This window comes from Herpailurus yagouaroundi, unplaced genomic scaffold (assembly GCF_014898765.1).
Source record: "Herpailurus yagouaroundi ecotype Mexico unplaced genomic scaffold, PumYag 163, whole genome shotgun sequence".
Classification (NCBI taxonomy): Eukaryota; Metazoa; Chordata; class Mammalia; order Carnivora; family Felidae; genus Herpailurus; species Herpailurus yagouaroundi.
In genome coordinates this window covers 4,251,845-4,274,930 of record NW_024412404.1, presented here as the reverse complement: position 1 = coordinate 4,274,930, position 23,086 = coordinate 4,251,845, and the positions used below count along the sequence as shown (strand labels likewise).

General features: G+C 36.5%; 1 protein-coding gene across 3 annotated transcripts in view; it reads left to right on the top strand.

Annotated features, from left to right (window-relative positions):
• The window catches only part of RTKN2 (rhotekin 2), a 71,446-nt gene that overhangs the window by 28,986 nt on the left and 19,374 nt on the right, over positions 1-23,086 (top strand). For all 3 annotated transcript variants that reach the window (XM_040485131.1, XM_040485134.1, XM_040485133.1), the window contains 3 exons: positions 10,739-10,833; positions 21,281-21,387; positions 22,305-22,436. In XM_040485131.1, the coding sequence (XP_040341065.1) occupies positions 10,739-10,833; positions 21,281-21,387; positions 22,305-22,436 (334 nt within the window). The remainder of the gene's footprint in view (positions 1-10,738; positions 10,834-21,280; positions 21,388-22,304; positions 22,437-23,086) is intronic.

Sequence of the window (23,086 nt, the reverse complement as noted above, 5' to 3'; positions counted from 1 at the left end):
CTTGATAACAGAATCTCATTACCATAATCACATCTAACAAAATAAAAAATCCTTAATATCATCTGATATCCAGTCTGTATTCAAATTGCCCCAATTGTGAAAATGTCCTCTTATAATTTGTGCAAATCAGGATCCAGATAAGTTCTACAATGTTCCATTTGAGTGATTAAGTTTCTTTTAGTCTTTGATTATTCCCTGTCTACTTTTTTCTTGCCATTGTTTATTGAAGAAATCAGATCTTGTAGAATTTCCCATATTTTGAATTTAGCTAATTGCATCATTGTGGTCTTTTTAAATACTTTTTCTATCCCTGTGTTTGGTAGTTAGATCTAGAGGACTGATTTGATTCAGGTTCTTTCTGGGTAATAATACTTCATATTGATTATAGGTACTTCCTACTGTCTCCCATTAGGAGGACTTGTCCCACTTACAGTTATGTTCGGATTGACCAGTGGGTTCAGGTGTTGCCAGCTTAATCCATCCTTTATAAAGTTCCCTATCAATTTTTTATCTAATGGTTTTAGCAGCTATTGCTGATTATTTCATTAAGGATTATAATTTGCTGACTTTCTAAATTTATGATGCCTATTTTTTTAAACTTGGAATTTTCTCAAGAACTTTCCTTCATGAATTCTCTGGGTATAAGTGCAAAAAATTGATGGAGGAAAGGGAGAAAAAAAATACTTGATTCTTTTATTTACCCAATTTTAGAATAATAAATTGATGTCCTAGCAACCATAGAGGTAATCAGTGTTTGATTTTATTTGAACTCTTGAATTGTTGTATATATTTGTGTTTCAATCTGTTACAGTTGTTATTCTCTTTGAAGCCAAGTTGTCCCATCTTTGATAAGTGGGAAATCTTCAGCGACTCCTGCAGCTTTTGACACAACCTAGTCTCTGATAGCTTCTTTGTTTTTCTGACACAAGGTGTTCGATATTAATCTTGTATTTTTCTGCCCAGACTTGGTTTCTTCAAGGAGCCCTGGTTTGTTTCAGATACTTTCTTCAAACATTGTATTTATTACTTCACAAACAGTTTTATGTTATGTTTCTTTTCTTTTTTAAAAAATGTTTGTTTTACTTAGAGAGAGAGAGCGAGAGTGAGTGAGCATGAGTAGGGGAGGGGCAGAGAGAGAGGGAGAGAGAGAGAATCCCAAGCAGACTCTAGGCTCAGCACCCAGCCTGAAGTGGGGCTCGATCTCATGACCGTGAGATCATGACCTGAGCCAAAATCAAGAGTCAGTATGCTTAACTGCCTGAGTCACCCAGGCTCCCCTATGTTTATGTTACTTGAGAAAACTGTTGATCAGTCTACATTCCCAGAATTTCTTTGCATGTCTCTATAGAGTTGGCTCTTCAGCATGTCAATAATTTTACTATGATTACAAAAAGCAAAATATTTCAGGTATGGAAAATGTTTTGGGATTCTAGCCTTGTAGCTTTCAGTCTATTTTGCTTGAGACCCATGCTAAGAAATACCCTCATGACTGAGTGTACAGCAGAATAAGCAGATAGATTTCGTGAGGCAGTACTTAGCTCTACCTATTTATAACACCGTGATCAGACTTTTCTGTTCTATATTTAGTTTTTTAAAAATGCTGTTTATGAATCATAAATTGATGTCATGATTCAGTGAATGGGTCCTATCCACTGAAAAACAGTCATAGAAGCGTAAGTCTTTTCTCATAAAAGTGTCATTAAAAATATTGTAATATTTAGTAATACTATATTGTATTAAATATTTAATATATATTAACTATATTTAATACAACGTATTAAATACAAATGTATTATAGTACAAATACAAATTGTTATAGTACAAATATTAATACAATGCTAATTAAATACAATATTAATTCAAATATTAACATAATAACAATATTGACTGTAGATACCATGCTGTAAATTATATCCTCTTGACTTATTTATAACTGGAAGCTTGTACCTCTTGACTCTCTTTCACCCATTTTGCCCATTTGCCAACACACCTGCCCTCTCACAAACACCAGTCTGTTCTCTGTATTTATTAGTTTTCTTGTATCTATTTGTTTTGTTTTTAAGTTCTACATAGAAGTGAAGTCATATGGTATATATGGTGTTTGTCTTTTTCTGTCTGACTTACTAGCATAATATCCTCAAGGTTCAACCATGTTGTTGCAAAGGGCAAGATTTCATTCTTTTTTATGGCTGAGTAGTCCATTATATAAATATACAACATCTTCTTTATTCATCCATTGATGGACACTGAGGTTGCTTCCATATCTTGGTTATTTTATTTTTATTATTATTTTTTCAATGTCTATTTTTCAGAGAGAGAGAGAGACAGAGACAGAGCACGAGCGGGGACGGGCAGAGAGAGGGGGAGACACAAAAATCTGAAGCAGGCTCCAGTCTCCAAGCTTCAGCACAGAGCCCAACGTGGGGCTCGAACTCACGAGCCATGAGATCATGACCTGAGCCAAAGTCAGTCGCTTAACCGACTGAGCCACCTAGGCGCCCCACTTATTTTAAATAACGCTACATTGAACATCTGGATGCATACACATTTTTGAATTACTGTTTTCATTTTCTTCAGATAAATACCCAGGAGTGGAATTGTAACATTAAACTCAAAAACTTCTACACAGTGAGGGTAATCATCAACAAAGTGAACAGGCAGCCAACTAAATGAGACAAGATATTTGCAAATCATGTATCTGCTAAGGGTTAGAACTTAAGAGCCAAAAAAAAAAAAAAAATCCAATTAAAATATGGGCAGAGGATCGAATAGACACTTTTCCAAAGAAGACATATGAATGGCCAACAGGCACATGAAAATATGCTCAACATCAAAAATCATCAGGGAAATACTTACCAAAACCACAATGAGATATCACCTCATACCTGTTAGAATAGCTGTTATCAAAAAAGATAAGAAATTACTATTGGTAAGAAAATGGGGACCCTGGTGCACTGTTGGTGAGAATGTAAATTGGTGCAACCATTATGGAAAACAGTATGGAGGTTCCTCAAAAATTAATGATTGAAAAAAATAAAAATATAGTAAACATTTAAGAATTGTAGCTCTTTCCATTATTATTTTTACTGTTGTGAGACTAGTGCTTTTTCTGAATTATTTTCTTCAAACTTATGCTGAAGCATTGCAGTTTAAAAACAACATAGGAGGGGCGCCTGGGTGGCGCAGTCGGTTAAGCGTCCGACTTCAGCCAGGTCACGATCTCGTGGTCCGTGAGTTCGAGCCCCGCGTCAGGCTCTGGGCTGATGGCTCAGAGCCTGGAGCCTGTTTCCGATTCTGTGTCTCCCTCTCTCTCTGCCCCTCCCCCGTTCATGCTCTGTCTCTCTCTGTCCCAAAAATAAATAAATGTTGAAAAAAAAAATAAAAAATAAATAAATAAAAACAACATAGGATTATAAAATGTAAACAGATACTTTCAAATTTAAAACCATTGTTTATAATTTCTGGAAGATAACCTAAGTGATATTAGAACTTGCATTTAATCTCTATTTTTCTTTGAAGTCTGGCAGAAGTTTTGAGAGTGATTGGTGTTAAGTTCTTTTAAAATAGTGACTGACATTATTTGTCTTGAAGTGTTCATTCTCCTATTAGATTTGTTATTTTACTTGTTTTATACCTGAATCCAAACACTAATTTTCTTTGTGAACATACTCCCATGTAACATGTAACTTGCATGCCATTTGCTTATTTATACCAATTAAAGTTGGTCAAAGAAAAAGTAAAATCTTTTACATTTCACTGACTCGTGTTCTGCTAATACCTGTATTCTACTGAGTTTCTGATGTGAATCCAGAGTATACTAGTTAAAGTCATAGCCCAGGACCACTCTTAAGTGATAATTCCTTAACTGACCGCTTGAGCACCATATAGGAGTTTGAAACTAGCACTAGTGATCAGAATGTATAAAGGAATCAGTTTTGTTTCTTTAATAGTAATCTAGTTCAATGAGAAGATTCCCAATATGGCTATTAATTTTTAACCAAAATGGACATAAAAGATCAAATTTGGGCTGTATAGATCTTCTCTAGTAATATGGCATATAACCACCAAATATAGCTGTCCTTTTTGCGTTTTTAGACTAACATTTAGACTAGTCATTTATTTTTTCATAGCATTTTTGAACCAATCTCTCCCCCCCCATAAATGTTATAACAATTGGTCTATTTGATTAAAAAAAATGTAGCTGATTAAACTGTTGGGAACTCAATATTAGGGTTGGCTAAAAGGAATGAGTGTAATGTTTTAGTAAGAAAATGTTATCCTGACAGGAATGTTTTAAAAGTGAGATCATTGTTGGTTTTGGAAGCATTGGCGTTGTAATTAGTCATGGTTTAAAAATGAAGTAACTTGAAATATCATCATAAAGTATTGTTTGATCTGAAAGAAGACAGTGAACATTTTTGGTAATTTTTAGCATGCTCCCTGATGTGATTCATTTATTCATTTTATTTGTGGAATCTCACTTACTGAAATTCCTTTAGCTGGATTTTCCCAGTGTCTCTAATAGCTGAGTTCACTATTTTATGCCCCTTGAGAACTATTTCGAACATTATTTGTCACTGTATAAATATACATCATTTTAAACAATCATTTTGTGAAAACTGGTAAAATTGAGAGTGATTATTTACTTGACAAAAAGGTGTATTAACTTAAAAAAATAAGCCACTATACTACATTTTAAATTAAATTGAAGTTGTAAAACAAGTATCTTAACACTTGTCCAGAATAAATGGATTATTTATGTTTTCAGGAACAATGATGTTAATGTTTTGGTCATTTGAAAGACAATGCAGAGTTCAAACATAATTAAGGAGTACTCAGCCATTGGGTGTAATTTCTTCATTTACTCATCTTAGAAATGATTATTCAGCAGTTATATCATGTGGCACATTGGATTCTAAGGTCAATGAGTCATGCTCCCTGCACTCAAAATTCTTGCAGTGGTGAAATATAGTCGCTTGTATCTGTTTTAACAGAAAAAGTACCAACATTTTAAACCATTTCTTTATGAAGTATAAAGGTAGTAAGTGTAGTATAGTGGGGTTCTCTTTCCATTATACTACTTGCTAGGTATAGGCAAATCAGTGATATTCTCTGAGCTTCAGTTTCTTCATCTGAAAATATGGACCAAACTATCTGCCCTGCCTACCTCGAGTAGTTACTGTGAATCTTTAGAAAGATATTGCTTGTCAAAATGCCTTAGGCTGTACCTATGTGCTATTATAATTCTTCGCATGTCTCTGATTTTTATGGGAGATTTCCATTGTACTACCACATTTATTATTTGATTATAAAAACAATCAAATAGAATCTAGAAGAGAAAAAAGTTATTCACACGCCACTCTAAATCAAATACTTTTTATAATTTTGAACTGATAATTTTCAGGTTTTTAAATACCTAGCTTTGGGAGATACTTAGATATTCATAATTACACATTTGGCTCTTTTTCTGCGCTCATTACAGAGTCTTCACATAATCATTTTAATGACCACATTATCTAGCAGTTGGCTCTTAGTTTATTTAACCAGTCTTAGAAGTTGTCAACAATCTTTCTCACATTGTTATTTTCAGATGCATCATTCATTGGAAATAGAGGCAGATGTGGTCTATGTTGAGGAAAAGTTGTCTTAGTTACAATTATTTCTTAAGGCCTGAGAAAAAATGTAAACGTATACTTGGGTGATCACATAATTTCAGCCTACTGTGCCACACAGGTTGCTTTCTGAGCTTCCTGCCTCTCCAGGGCCCTGGTGCAGGTGCGCAGCCTATAACCCAGCTGCTTCCTGTGCACACTCATAGCACTAGCATTTTGTATTATACAATGTATTGAAATGATGCTGTTCCTCAGGTGAAGAATACTCAAATGTTTTCAGTGGTTAGTAAGAATAAATTACAATGTCACTCTGAAAAATAAACCCAGAAAGTATCTTCATCTCTTTCTCTCCCTCTCCCTGCCTCCCACCATTTCAGATGTTTCTCTTGATGGACTTAAAATGACATGTAGACTATCCATCTAATACCTTGACCTCTCAGTTCCATGACCTCCTGCCTGCAGTGATCTTGTCCTTTTGCCTGTTTCAGTCGTCCACCCCATTGTTGTTACTATGTTACTTGTTACTAATAATTGTATATGCTCTGTGATCTTCATAGCAAGTATCTTGCTGCATCCACCTCCCACATTTCCAGCTTGTTCCCTTCAGTGCTCTGCCTTGAACTTAGCGTAGACTCCATGATTTACCACTTTATTTTTTCTTAGCCTTTTTCTCCTTATGTCATACTTACCTTGGAAAAACTCCAGCCTTGGTTGAATCTCCTTTTAGATCCTCTGCAGCTGCGTTCATGAGAAATAGATGAGGAAGCTGGAGAAAAACAGTCCAAAGGGCTGGTCTCACTTTAGACACATGATCAGTAACTTTAGGTGAGTTCTCAGTATGACTGAGCAATCCTACTAAGTTTCCATGCCTTTCCACTTTGCCTCTCTTCAGGGGAAGTATATCCCATCACATTGCTCTCTCTTCCGAAGCCTTCGATTCCCTTCCTCTCTGCTCATTCAAAGCTGATGACTTTGTCTCACATGTCACTGACTCTGCTGAAACAATCAGGAGAGAACTTGCATATCCTTTATCTGCCAAATCTACCAGCCTATCTGCATCTGTGTCTTTATTTGCTGCTTTCCTTCCTTGGGAATTCTTTCCCTCATCTAAGGCCACCTTCTTGCACACTAGATCCCATCTTCTGAGCCACTCAGAAGTCAGGTCCTGCACATGTACCCCACTCCCCCACATTATCAATTTTTCTTTTACTGCATCATTGCTACAAACATATACCTACTGCCACATTTCATAGCTATCCTTTACAGAAAAGAGTTTTCTATATACCTTATCTCCACTTCTTCACCTCTTACTCTCCCTTAGACCACTGTAGTCAATTTTCATCATGTTACGTCTGTTAACTTGCCTTCCAGGATACCATTTCCCTGGTTTTTCTTCCATCTGTGACTGTTCCTCACCTGTCTCCTTTGTTCGTTGCTCTTCAACTTAATCTGAAATTATGAACTGTGTCTCGGTATTCAGTCCTTGGACTTCACTTGGCTTTCTAACTTTAATTAAATTGCATTTGTATACTGGTAACTCCCAAGTTTAATTCTTCAATACCTTTTTCCCTCCTAACTCCAGATTTGTATAGCTAGCTGCCTACCTTGTAGCCCATCTAGATATCTAAAACTATTTTAAACTTGACTCATCCACAACTCAACTCTTACTTGTCTAGTCTTCTCTCAGTCAGCCTCACTGCAGTTTCCAACAGTTCCAGTTTTGTTCTCGGGCCAAAAGCCTTGGAAGTGTTTTCAGCTCTTTTTTTCTTTCACATCCCATGTCCACATTGGGTCGACTTTAAGAATATATCAAGAATATTGCCACTTCTCACCAGCTCACCCACTACCATCCTATTCCAGGCCTGCATCAGCTCTTTTGACCTCCAATCAGGCCCATTGCAGAAGCTTTCTAGTTGGCATTTCCATTTCCACTGTTGACCCCTGTGGTATGTTCTCCACATAGCAGCCAGAGGGATCATTTCAAAATGCAAGTCAGATCATAGCACATGCCTCTGCTCAAAACCTACCATTTGCTTCCCATCTCACTCAGAATAAAATCCAGTGTCCTTCTGACGCCCTACAAAGCACTGTCATGTACAGTGTCTGCCCCCTACTTACCTTTTGGACATCACCTCTCCTCCTTCACTACTCCAGCCACTCTGGGCATGTTTGCCAGTCACACCTGGCATCTCTCTCTCTCTCATCACGTACCTACTTATTGACAGCTGTTCCTGAAGATAACACACTGCACTAAAATGCTACTGGGGAGTCTATTTCCCTCTATTATAGGTGGGAGTCATTAAAATGCAGTTCTGTAAACCTTCTATTTCAGTGACAAATTATCACATTGAGGTAATGCTTAATATATTGGACCCTGATCACCAGACAATTAGGGATTGTTAGTAGGCCATTTGTGCATAGTAATGTTTGCTCTTCCGTTGTAACTGCTCTTCTCAAATGCTTTCCACAGTTTTCTTTAATACTTTCTCAACTTTTTTGGGGGGGAATTCATTGTGTAACACTAGGGAAAAATAAGAGCTAACTATGGAAGGACTAGAAACCCAGGCTAAGTGGGTAATAGCAGAGAATGGCCCACACTGAGTATGAGGCTGGTGCCATTTAGCTCTTGCAACAGTGGAGCTTTTTTGGTGCTTAGTGAACTTTTCCAGGAGTTTCCATATGAGTCTGACATCATACCAATTGTATTCAGAATGTACCTTGAAATTGTAGTCCTGCGTCGTTTCGTTAAAAAATTTTTGTTGAGTTTTAGAGACAGAAACGTAAATTTTCTTTTATAAACACTGACAAAAGACATTGGATATTGAGAGATATTTCTAGTCTTTGGTGGTTGTATATTAAAAATAAAGATAAATCAAGCCGCCATGCTGTACTTAGTAAAGTATTTCAATTATTTCTCAATAAAACTGGACAAAAAATAAACCAAGAGCTCTTCTCCAAGGGAGTAACGTTCTTGGGGTATGCTTTACACACCTACGTATATACATACTTTTTCTCTGTAGTAGAGATTCTATTAAAGATTTAGTAAGAGATGAAGAAGGTTTACGAAACATATCACCTGATACAATAAAAATTCCCATCAGAAGTTTCTTTTCTATGAAGTTTGTGTACATTTCTGTCTGTCTGTCTCATTTTAACATGCTTTCTGATGTTTTGAATGTTGAGGTTTTACTGTTTTGGAAAATAAATAATAAAATTAAGAGAAGTCTTGAAATAAGATTGCTAGCACAGAAAATATAATTATTGAATAAAAATTCACTTTTTATCACCACAAGGTACCAGGATATAAAATTTAGCATCAGAATTTTTAGATGCTTTGGCAAGAGTGCTATTTTAACACAAATAGTGTAAAGGGAACTATAATGGAAAAAAAATGGAATTGGTAATGAAGTCCTCCATTTTCCCATATGATGGGTGAAAACCCCAAATCTTTGAAGTTGGTAAACTCCAGGAAGTAAATGCGAATCCAATCCCATCACTCCCTTCTTCTTAACCTTCTCCAGTGACTTCCTATTCTACTTGGAATCAAATCCGCCCTTCCTCCAAGCCTCACAGCAAAGTCCCAGGGATCTAATCCTTGCCTGTACCTCTGACCTTGGGTCAAGTAGGGTGGTGTTTCCTGCGGGCTCCTTATGCTTCAGCCACACTGCTCTTCTTTCAGCCCTCTCTGTTTGGAATGTTTTCCCACATTCTTAGCCTGGATCCATCATTTTATGAGGTTATAACCATTACCTCTTAGAGAGTCCTTTCCTGCTTCTCCTTCTTAAAAGACCCCTCAGTTTTCTTACCCCTTCGTTTCATAGAAAAAGTTGCATTATAACTTATAAATGCCAATGTCTTATTTATCCCTCTGCTTATTCTTTTTTTCCCCTCCCCCTTGCATCAGAATGTAATACTGAGTCCTGTTTGTCATTAGTGTCCCATCACCTTGCATAGGACTTGGCACATATTAGGTATTCAGTTAATATTTTTGAATGAATGGACATCTTCCAGAGAAACATTAGTGAGTTAAACCAAATAACTTGAAGGTTTTCATAAGATAAAATAGCATAAAGAGATAAACATGCCAAGTTGATAATTCATTTATGTTTATAATCTATCATCTATAACATCTAAATATATTTTACATTTTTTATCGCGGTTAAATATATATAGCATAACATTTGCCATTTTAACCATTTTCAAGTGTGTAGTTCGATGGCATTAAGTGTGTTCACAATGTTGTACAACCATCCCACCATCCATCTCCAGAACTTTTTATCTTTCCAAACTGAAATTCTATACCCAATAAACAATCACACCCTGATCCCCCCTCCATCCAGCCACTGTCAACCTCCACCTCTACTTTTTGTTTCTATGAATTGGCCTGTTCTATGGGCTTTACATGTGGAATCAAGCAGTATTTGTCCTTTTGTGATTGGCTTATTTCACTTAGCATAATGTCTTTAAGGTTAATCCATGTTGTAGAATGTGTCAGAATTTCCTTCCCTTTTTAAGGCTGAATAATATTGCATTGAATGTATGTATCACATTTTGTTTATTCTTTCATCCTTTGAATGGACAGTTGGCCTTCTTCTACTATTTGGCTATTGTGAGTAATGCTGCTATTTATACAGGTGTACATATATCCGTTTGAGTTCCTACTTTTAAGTTCTTTTGGGTATATACCCAGAAGTGTAATTCCTGAATCATATGGTAATTCTATTTCTAATTTTTTGAGGAAACACTGTACCATTTTCCATAGTGGCTACAGCATTTTTACTCTCTCATTAGGAATATACAAAGGTTCCAGTTTGTCTACATTCTACCCAACAGTTAACTATTTTCTGTTTTGTTTTGTTATTTTTAATAGAACATATCCTAATGGATGTGAAGTGGAATCTCATTGTGGGTTTTAATTTGCATTTTCCTAATAATTCATGATCTTGAGCATATTTTCATGTTTTTATAGGCCATTTGTATATCTTCTTTGGAGAAATGTCTATTCAAGATCTTTGCCTGGTTTTTAGTCAGGTTGTTTATTTTCTGTTGTTGAACATCTAACTATTTTATGTAGTAGAAAATATACTAAAATACTTAAGGTATGTCTTATTTCTCTCTATTCTTAGGGGTACAAAATATAATTTGCTAGCTCATACTACTCTGACCTTGGAAAGTGCTGAGGATAGCTTCAAGACCCATAATCTGTCCATTAATGGAAATGGTGAGTGAGTACAGTCTATATTTTACTTACTATGTATGTTATGTCAATAGATAACATTGTGGCAGTAGTAATTTCTAATTTTAGTATGCCCCTCTGAAGCAGATGTTGGCTTAAATAATGTAGGCATGCATGATTCTGTAGGTTCTTTCTAATATGTCCATCTCCTCCCCCAAAAGAGAAAAAAAATGTTATGTTTCTCTCATGCCATTTGCCAGAGATTTGTTTGTGAGGCTACTAGCTCAGTGAGAACAGAAAGGGTTTTGTGTATTCCTAATCCTTGTCTTGGACTTGAAATTGATTACTTCAACACCCTCCTAGTTGACAATCAAAGACCTATCTTATTTTTATTTTTATTTTTTTATTTTATCTTATTTTTTTAATATGAAATTTATTGTCAAATTGGTTTCCATACAACACCCAGTGCTCATCCCAAAAGGTGCCTTCCTCAGTACTCATCACCCACCCTCCTCTCCCTCCCACCCACCTATCTTATTTTTAAAGTTGAATTTGAGGAAACCAATCCTTATGTTGGTAGAAACAGAGGATTGGGGAAGGTAGGACCAAATTAATCTTAACTGTTTTATCTCTGGATAATATTGGTAGTTGTAGTGTGTCCCCCGCCAAAAAATAATAATAATACAGCAAGATGGAAAAGGGACTTAAGCAATTAGGAAGGTTCATAAAATTTAGCATAAGCATTCTCCATTCTCCCAGATTATTTTACCTATGAGGAATCATACAGAGTGGTGATGGTAAAGTAGTTTGGAAATATAACTTGGCCACTTATTCTTGTCCATTTTCTGAAGCAGAATATATAAAATTACATACTACCCTACTTGTACTTATTGTTGTAAGGATGCGTGGCTCTGTACTGATGAGATAGATGTTTTTACAACAATATTTTTTAAGTTTTGTGCTAAAATTTACGTTAGGGGTGGCTGGGTGGCTCAGTAGGTTGAGTGTCCAACTTCAGCTCAGGTCATGATCTTGCGGCTCGTGAGTTCGAGCCCTGTGTCGGGCTCTGTGCTGACAGCTCAGAGCCTGGAGCCAGCCTCTGCTTCTGTGTCTCCCTCTCTCTCTGCCCTTAACCCACTCGCATTCTGTCTCTGTCTCTCTCAAAAATAAATAAACATTAAAAAAAAATTAAAAAATATATATATAATTTACTAAAACTGATCCAAGAAACCATAAACCTAAAGAACCCTACAACTATTAAAAATAACTAAATAAGTTACATACTGATATAATCATACAATGAAATACTTTAAGCAATAAGATATATACATACTGAATGAACAAAAACCAAGTCACTAAGAAAACATAATGTGATTTTTATCCATATAAAGTTCAAACCAGAAAAAAACTAAATTGTATTATTTAGAGAAGCACACATAGGTGGTAAAACCAAAAATAAATGCAAGGAAGTGAATACCATAAAAATTGGGCCACATTTACATCTAGAATAATTAAGAAATAATGTTGGCAATGTTCTTTCTGGACATGGGAGTAGTTATGCATAAATTCATCTCATAGTTATTTGTTACATTGTACATTTACATTTTAAGAACTTTTCTCTATTTTTTAGTGTAAGTTTTATTTTTAAATTTTTTTAATATTTATTTTTGAGAGAGAGAGAGACAGAGACAGACAGAGCACGAGTGGGGGAGGGGCAGAGAGAGAGAGGGAGATGCAGAAGCAGAAGCAGGCTCCAGGCTCCGAGCTGTGAGCACAGACCCCGTTGTACGGCTCGAAACCACGAGCGTGAGATCATGACCTGAGCCGAAGTTGGACACTTAATCAGCTGAGCCACCCAGGTGCCCCAGTAAGTTATATTTTTATACATATGTGTGTATTCTAAAATTTTGGGTTCATAAGCATTAACTTCTTCACAATAGCTTTATTGAATTTCTCCAGTACCTGTAGTGATGTTTCTCCTTTCCAACTGATAGTGGCTTTTTGTATGTTCTCTGTCTTTTTATTATCATTCTTGCAGTAGGTTTGTCAGTTTTTTTCATTCAGTAGTCTGTTCTATATATTCTAATTATTTGTTAGAAATAACTATTGTAGTCTGTGTATTACTATGAGAGGTCTGATAAAATCTGTGATTGTGGATTTTTCTAGTTCTCATAGCCATGTCTATTTTTGTTTTATAATATTTGACCCTTTACTGTTTGATACACACAATTTTTATTTTTTATTTATTTATTTTTCAACGTTTTTATTTATTTTTGGGACAGAGAGAGACAGAGCATGAACGGGGGAGGGGCAGAGAGAGAGGGAGACACAGAATCGGAAACAGGCTCCAGGCTCTGAGCCATCAGCCCAGAGCCTGACACGGGGCTTGAACTCACGGACCGCGAGATCGTGACCTGGCTGAAGTCAGACGCTTAACCGACTGCGCCACCCAGGCGCCCTGATACACACAATTTTTAAATTGTGCACTTTCTTCTACTCTTTTAGCCTCAAACTGTTCTTATTTTTATATTGTAGATATGCCTCTTCAAGCAGGATTATATACTGGATTTTAATTTTTATCCAGTTTGACAATCTTTGTGTTTTTTAATGGAGCAGTCATTTTGCATTTGATACCAAATAGTTTATAACCCATATTATATGATATTAAATATTTATGTTTAAATCTGCCATCATATCCTGTGTTTGCTGCTGGTCTTATATATTTCATGATGGTTTTTCTGTTGTTTCTTGCCTTTTTAAGGATTGATAGTTTCATCATTTCAGTTTTTCCTTGTTCCAACTTAAGTTGTAATTCTTTTTCTCATCTTTTAGAAATTACTTCTGGAAATGCCATTAATCATATATGTTAAAGTCTAAAATTAAAAGATAGTTTTACAGGGTGCCTGGGTGGCTCAGTCGATTATGTGTCCAACTGTTGATTTTGTCTCAGGTCATGATCTCACAGCTCACAGGATCAAGCCCTACATCTCTCTCTCTGTCTCTGTCTCTGTCTCTGTCTCTATCTCTCAAAATAAATAAATAAACTTAAAAAAAGAGATTTACCTTTTTTTAGGCAATGCAAGGACTTTAGAACAGAAACTCCATTTCTCTGACCTGTGTACTATTATTATATATTATAATTCTATTTGATTTTTAATTTCACAAGATGTTTTATACATTTTATATTTATTTAAGTTTACCTAAAGTTTCTGTGCACCACTTGTATCTAATACCTTACATCTGGGATCATTTTCCTTATGCTTGAAGTATAATCCTTAAGAATTTCTTTTAGTATGTTCCACTGATATCATACACCTTTGTTCTTGTGTTTGAAGATAACTGTTTTTTGCTTCATTCTTGAAAGATATTTTTATAGGATACAGAATTTTGGTAGTTCCCATTTTTTTCTTTTTGAATATTACAGATATAATTCTATCTTCTGGCTTCTTTTACCAGCTGCTGAAAATCATGTCAGTGTGTCACTTCTGTGACAGTAGCTTTCTTTTCCCTTTAGCTTTGGTTTTCTGAAGTTTCATTATGATAACGTACATAATTTAATTTTATTTATGATGCTTTTGGAACTCTAACTTCTTTAAATTATTGATTGGTGTCTTTCATTAGTTCTGGACAAAATCTCAATTTTCCATTCAGAGAGCCTCTGCTCCTCCATTCTCTTTCTTTTCCCCCAGCATGCCTATTAAACCCGTGTCAGTTGTCCTCACTTTATCCTCTCTGTGTGTTACCCTTTACGATGTGTTTCCTGCATGCATTGTCAATGTTATTTCTTAGGTTTTTGGTGAAAGAGCATGCATTGCTGTTTTATAGCCTGTGACTAATAATTCAGATGTATAATGTCTTTCTGGGTATATTTCTATTGCTTTTTCCTACAGGTCATGATGTCTCAATTCCTTGCATATTGGGTTATCTTCATATAGTTGTCATTAAAATCGAAAGTTTATGTACAGGAATAAATTGATGCAGGCACCTGGAGGGACTATCATTAGGGGCCCACTTTATTCAAAGATCATGTCTGAGTTTTTCTGGACTCCTTGTATCCCCATCTCTAGGCACTGAGAGTCCTAGGCAGCAAGGCTGGTTTATTTCTGGTTCACTGCCTACCCTGTCGGTGGTTCCTCTGGGATGTCAGCCTAGCATGGGGAGGATCTCCCATTAACCTAGTTACATAGTTCAGGCCCTAGACTTTGATTTCTGTTCTGCTTCCTCATCTTGCAGGATCATTAAATCATAACCTCAGCCTTGCTGGCATTGGCAAATGCTCTCAGGACAAATACAGCATCTGTGCTCACTTAACTCACTGGTTCTCATCAAATTTGTACTGGTAATTTCTTATGGTCTTGTTACCTTTTTGTCACTCTTGGAAGAAATTTTAAATATATTTGATACAGCATTTTCAATAGTTGTCAGTGGGAAGATTGGTCTGCACAATCTACCCTTCTTACCCAAGATTTGAAGTCCGCAATATTATTAGCATTATCAGTTTTATCACAAAATCTAGCAGATGAAGTTTATTGTCATTTCATTTGTGTCAGTTCTCTGATTATCAATATTGCCATCATATGTTGAGTGTCTATTATGTATCAGACACTGTTCTATGAAATATTATTCAGCCTTAAAAAAGAAGGAAATTCTGCAATATGTGACAACATGAATGCCCCTTGACAACATCACACTAACTGGAATAGCCAGTCGCAGAAGGACAGACACTGCGTGGTTCCACTCACATGAGGTATCTACAATAGGCAAATTCAAAGAAGCACAAGAGTAGAATGGCAGTTACCAGGGGAAAGAAGGAGTTGCTAATTAACAGGTATAAAATTTCAGCTATGCAAGATGAATAGGTTCTAGAGACCTACTGTATGATGTAGAGCCTATTGTTAACAATACTGTATTGTGCATTTAAAAATCTATTAAGAGGCGGGGTGCCTGGCTTAGTTGGTTGAGTGTCTGACTCTTGATTTCGGCTCAGGTCATGATCTCACAGTTTGTGAGTTCAAGTGCCACGTTGGACTCTGTGCTGACAGTGCAGAGCCTGCTTGGGATTCTCTCTGCCTCTCCCTCTGCCCGTCCGGCCCCCCCCTCCCCCCCGCTCTTGGGCACACACGCTCTCTCTCTCTAAATAAATAAATAAACTTAAAAAAATCTCTTAAGAGGATAAATCTTCTGTTAGGTGTTTTTACCACAATAAAATGTAAATAAATAAATAAGTAAACAAACAACCAAAGAAACAAACACACACTTTTAAGCAATTTTCATTCCTAGTGTCTGTGGGATGTGTCTATAAAGAAGCATTACCATGAAGTGATTAATGGTGTGGACTGTGGCACCAATCAGCCTTGGACTCATATTCTAGTTCTAGCACTGGCTAGTTCTGTGACCTTCACAAGTTCTTCATTTTATTGTCATTTACATTTTACAGATGGGTAAATTGCAGCCTAGAGAACATAACATGCTAGGTCATGTAGCTAGGAAGTAGGTGAGCCAGACTTTAAATAATCCAGGACAGGCTGTACTCTCTCTGCTATGCTTTCTGGTCAGGGATGATGACTATTAAAGCACCTAAAGACTCAAAATACCATCCATGTGTGAATAATGGAATTGATGATGAAAGGCCCCATTCTTTCAACCAAATCATCCGAAAAGTTGAGGAAAAGAATACAATTCATAAAGGAAGCATTAATTTTAGCAGTGATTCCTCAGTTGTCTTCAGTGTTCTGTAAGATATTACTAGACTCTTGTTCAATAAAATACTCATGGGTAGATCAGCATGAGCACTGTGTGGTATGGCTCTTTTTTAGAGAAATGCAATACAGACTCACACACTGTGAGAAGTCTGAGACTGTGCTTAAAACAGTAACACCCAAAACTGTGGGCACTGGAGTTTGTGGACTCCACAGAAGAAAGTTAAAGAAACAATAACCCATATGCCTAACTCTTCATAGGAGTTATATTCCTAGAATGTGTATGAATTAAAATCTTGTAAATCAATCCTATTTGGAAAAAGAAGAAATATTCTAATTTAAAGGAAACAGAATTTTATACCGAAAAAAAGCCACCCTCAAATTTATTCATTAATATAAATCTATGTTAATACATTGGGTTTTCCTGAATAAAGTTATGTCAGTGTCTGTAAAATCAAGAGGAAATAACTATATTTTCTAAAATTTATAACTCAGTTTTATTATTCTTGATAATTGAAAGGAAAAGCTAAAATGGTATCTTCATCATCAAGAAATTTTTATTCTTTTTATGAAACAATGAAACCACATTGTGAAGATTGACTCACAGGGAACTAAGATGTTATCTGGATTCTTTCCCTTGCCTGTGTTTTGTTTTTGTTGTTGCTGTCATTTTTAAACACCATTTTGTTCTCCATTTGAAAATATAAATGAATTAGATAAAATCTTTAAGTAGTGAAAAGTTAAATTGCTTTTTCACTTCCTGTTTCATTTCATTTTGTCCTAATGTCGCCCTTGGTTAGAAAAGAATTAAGCATTTGGATTAGATAATTTGTGCAGGGATGGAGGCAGCACTGAAAATGGAAAGGGCGTGGTCTGGGGAGTGAGACTGCCCTAGATATGAAATAACAGGAAGCTGCTATGTGACAGACACAATGATAGATGCCATTTCCACATTATTTGATTTTCACAACAGCCCTCCTTCTGAAGATGGGTAGTATTTTTAAACATGAAGACTTGGTCCTCAGCTGGGTTGAGTGACTAGATGGATGCCATGTTTCCTGTCAGAAGTAGAGAGAAGAAGCTGTGACTCTGAACTTCATCCACGGTGGTCCTCAGCTGTGAAGAGACCCTGGTCAGAAGGGATAGGTGATTGCAGAGTATATGGCAAGGGGTCTGCAGAAAAAGGAATTCTACATCCAATATTGCTTTCCAAGGACCATAATCAGGAGGAAATTATTTTTCTCTGCATGCTATGAAATCTAAACTTCTTTTACTGGAGAAGCACATTTGTTACGAGTGGTAGTTTCCAGGATACATTAGTGATTGAACAAACTTTATGAACTCGTATGAAAAGCTAATCATCATTTATGGTTCTATTTTTTTAACAAAGTGTATCCTAACTTAAAAATAACTAGCCTACAGATATTTAGAACATAAGCCATCCATAAATCTAGGATTGCTACATAAAGAAATTTGCTTTCAAAGTTTAAATTCATAAATCACAAAGTTGATTTCAGATGTTTTACTCAGATGCCTGCTTTTATCAAATTTTTATTTCATTTCCTGCCTATTTTAGAAAAGGAGTTTCTCCTATATCTATTTATTTATGCCTGTGTTTTGGAATCATTGCCTGTGTTCTATTTATGCATTTATTTTTCCGAGATCAAACCCTTTATTTCTGAAAGGTAGCAGCTTTACCAAGATATTAGTAAAAAAGATTTGAATAGTCCCAGACAATTTGTTGTGCTCTATTCTTAATAATGAGCAGGCAGGTTGTTAAAAACTTTTTTGTTTTCCTTTGTGTACTTTATTTAGGCACATCTTTTTCATGTAACTGATGTACCAAACCTTGGCATGGCATCTATATATAATTGTACTTTTACCAAAAAATGTTTTATTTTCCAGAGTTATTTTCCAGAGTTTCCAGATTATTGACTTTGGGGTCAAAAATCGTAACAACCAATGGCTAGCAATTTTAGAGGCACTACCAACAGGGATGCACTGAAAACTTTGAAAATCAGTTTTGTGTGGTCCATTGTGGGCAAAGGGCCACATATTGGGAATCAGTTACACAATGCTTTCTTTCCATGCAGATGTGAAGGCTGTATGTCTATCTACACACTACATTAAGGGAATATCTTAATGTTTTTTGAAAGAACTTTTTTAAACAATTGCAAACTTACAGAAAAGTTACAAGTTAAATGTCAAGATCTTTTTCCCAAAAGAATTTATGAGAGCAAGTTTACGTGATTCTCCACTGCCTCCAAATATGTTATTATATATTTCCTACTAATAGGACATCGGTTACATCACTACCACTATTCCAAGTCAGTAAATGAATATTAATACATTACTACCATTTAGTCATCAAACTCTATTAAATAAAGTATTGCTCCTTGTCCCAATAATGTCTTTTATGACAGAAGGATCCAGTGCAGAATCATTCATTGCATTTAATTATCATGCTTCTTTTAGTTTCTTTCAAACTGGACCATTTCTTCTGTCTTTTCTTGGCATTCATAACATTGACATTTAAAAAAAATTTTATGTAATGTTTATTTATTTATTTTGAGAGAGATAAAAAGAGCAGAGGAGGGGCAGAGAAAGAGAGAGAGAGAGAATCCCAAGCAGGCTCCATGCTGTCAGTGCAGAGCCTGACATGGGGCTTGAACCCATGAACCACAACATCAGGACTTGAGCCGAAATCAAGAGTCAGATGCTTAGCCAACTGAGCCCCCAGGCAGCCCAATAACCTTGATATTTTAAAACATCATAGTCAGTTACTTTGCAGAAGGTCCCTAAATTTAGGGTTGTCTGATGTTTTCTTGGGATAAGACTTAGGATATGCATCTTTGGCAGGAATATCACAGAAATGATCCTGAGTTCTTATTGAGTTCTGTCAAGTGGCATGTCATTTTGATTCATCTCAATACTGATAATTTTTACTTTGATCACTTGATTAGTGTGGTGTCCGCCCAGCTTCTCTACTGTAAAGTTACTCTTTTGTTTCCCCTTTGAAAGAACTTTTAATATGTATTTTGTGTGGAAGAGGGCGGTGGCTTGAAACTATGTAAGTGTATGCCTTACTGGTCTTTCAATTTATTCATTTGTTTATATCAATATGGACTCATGTTTTCCTGTTTTATTCAGTGCATCATAATCTGTTAATATCATTGCTTGTTTTAAGGTTCAAGTTGTCTCCAATCTGGCCAATGGGAACACATTCAAGAAGGGTTCTGTTGTCTTTTTGACAGTGTTCTCATCATGAGTACTTCCTTGCTTTATGGCATAACAAGGTATTTCAGGTCCATCCTGTACTTTCCTTGCCCCAGTCATGGAATCGGTCATTTCTCCAAGGAATGCTGGTTCTTTGTAATGGAAATAATATTTAGAAGACATGAGCTGGGCTCTAGATATATTAGAGTGGTACTGTTAGAGTGTGGCTTTCCACGGGCACTCTCAGTGGACACAGCTGCACACATGCTTATGTGTTTTGTCCTGTATTTCCTAATCTCTGTATGTTGGAAATCATGAGTCCATATCAGCGCATCCAGTTCTAATCTAACAGCGCAGAGTTCATTCTACACATTTGTAACTCCTTTTTCTGACAGAAAGAAACCCGTCTTTTGTACCTTTAATGCATTTTCTTCTTTGATCAGCCTTCCTGAAAGCAACCATTCTTTTATCTCCCTTGAATAGATACTCTCTTCTCCTTGTTGGAGCTCTGACTCCTCATTCTAGGCTGCCCCTTGCCCCATGTAGACTCTCCTTACCTTGCTGAGGCTCACACAGGCCTGGCCACCCCAGGCTTAAAGTTCCCCTGCCTGGCTGCCCTCTCCCTTACCTCAAGTGGACACCCTCCTCAGCTGGCCTGTGCTCTGACACCCCACGCCCACTGCCTCTGTTCTCAGATCCCCCCCCTCACTGGGCTCTGACACACTTTTCTGGGTCACTGAATGTGACCTTGCTGCTCTCAGACTCCGACTGCCATGGCTGAGTCACCTGCCAAATATGCACACTCTCCTTACTCTTTGGATTCTGACACCTCACATTGGGCAGCCACACCATGTAGACATCACTCTGCTTGGGCCTTGACTCCCCACACCAGGCCACCCCCTGAGGAGAAATCCCCCATGGGCTGTGTCCCACGTGGCCCATCTTCCTCAGCCCATTCAGGCTCTGACACCTGGTGCTTGACAGCTTGACAGCTTGACAGCTCTCCTACTCACCATCCCCATCCTTCCTGGCTCCAGCACCTGGCATAGGTGCCCGTGGGGGTGGGCTCTACCTAGTGACTTACAACTGAATTGTGCAGTAAGGGAAGGGAAAGAAAAAGGGCCAAGAGGCTTATACAAGCATTATCTTGAAATTGTCCTCTGAAATGTTATGTTCAGATCACTTTGTTAGATATTACAATGAAAATCAGAACACGAAGTAGAATTTGGCATATAAAAATCATTTTATTAGAATGTTTTTTATTTTAAATGAGTTTACTTATATGCCCTGAACTACCTTCATTGGTTAAAAACTTTAAGATCACACCAGAGATCAAGAGACTAAAAGCTCCACGTCTGTTTTGGGTAAAAGCATTATCAGTTTAACATCATCCTGTCCTATTTTCTCATATATGATTTTTTCGTTAACAATGGCATTGCTGTTTGAGGATGATGAGCCTTTACATATGTTCTTATACACAGCAAAAAAAATTGCAAAATAGAAAAAAAATGAAAATGTATAATGACCTTAAATACACATGTTTGTAACTTGCTTTTTTTTCTATCTTGTTTAACTAGAGGAGTCTTCATTTTGGCTTCCCTTATACGGCAACATGTGCTGCCGCCTAGTTGCCCAGCCAGCGTGCGTGGCTAAGGATGCATTTGCAGGATTTCTACATCAGCAGGTTGGAGGACTTTGAATATCCTACAATTATAGCTACAGTCTACATCTTAATATACTGGCAGTTTGGTCTTCTGATAATGAAAAGTATTATTTTTAAAGTGTTCCCTTAAATGGCCATTTTCCCAATGTTAGGCATAGAATGGGGGTGAGAAGGTGAGAAGGGGAGGGGTCTAATGCAGGCTTGATGGCTAAGGAGCCACTTCCAGGTCCCTCTGCTTCATAATGGCTGTAGCAGGACAATCAGCAGCAGGGACCCCTCGTGGAAGCAGATTAGGGCTGTTCCCCACCTTTCAGAGAAGGCCTTCCTGGCAGACAGCTTTTGGCACACTTAAGGCCTCTGGGCTTCCAAAGTTGCTTCTGTGGCACCTACTCCTGATTTATTTATAACCACAGTTATTTACATGCAGTAAATAATTAATTACGGGCTTCAGTGAATCAATACCTTTTTAAAAAAGATTCCATTAAGAGGAAAGAAAATTTGCATTCTTACAGGGTAGTCAACATTTTCCAGTATTCTGAGAACAGTAAGGGAAAATTATATTTTGAGTATTGAGTTATTTTTATAATTTTTTTGAGTTATTAGATGGATTGCTGTGGAATTTGAAGCACTAATTTTTAATAGACTAGCTTTTCTAAAACTGCATTGATTTATGATCCTATATGTGTAAAAGTTATGTGGTAATCATTACCTCCATTTGCTTAATGCTTTTGAGAATTCCAAACCTTTCTTCTGTGATATTAACTTACTCTTTCATTTTGGACTATTGACTTATTGTACATTAAATTAATGGGTAACTCTATCACATTAAAAAATTTTTTTTAAACTAACATAACTTTGGTAATTTAAGTATTTTGTTGAATTTAATGTTAAGATGATAAATAATGATTAAGGTTGATGGCTTCTTGAATTTTTTTCAGCAAATGGTAGAAAGCCTGATTAGTTGGAGAAGGTTGTACTGTGTTTTAAGAGGGGGTAAACTCTATTGTTTTTATACACCAGAAGAAATTGAAGCCAAAGTGGAACCAGCTTTGGTAGTGTCCATTAACAAGGTAAATAAAACACTGTTTTGAAAATAAAGACATAACATTTTATAGTTTGTTCTTTTCCATGCAATTCACATTATTGCCACCTTATGAAGAAAAGGGAAGGACTGCTGAAAATAGGTTAGTTCACAAAGATAAATTAATCTTCTCTTTTTCTTCTATTACAGTGCTTATCCAGTAAAGGAAATACTGTATATTTCCTAAGAAAACATAGTAATTGGAAATCTATACCAGTAAATAGATTTTAAAGCAGAGAATGTAACTCCACATTAACAGGATATTTAAATTTTTCATGAATTTATTTAAGAGATAATATAAACATAAACTGATAGCTCATGTTACAGTGATGCTTTTTCTAGAAAGTTAGTATTCAAATGAACCCATAAAAAGAAATTCCCGGGTGTACTTCCTGATTTCTTAGGGGATTGATGGGCAGTTGTCCAACCTTCTGTCAGAAAAGGAAAGCCTGTTTCTCTCTCTCCTCCTCACCCCCCTTACACACACACACACACACACACACACACACACACACACACACTCTCTTATCGCATGATCTTAAATTTATCTTCATCTGTTACCTAAATCCAGTGTTTATTAGAGGGTTCCTCCCCTTTTGGCATTCCTACTCTAGGGCACTTCTTGGCATTTCTAGAGCA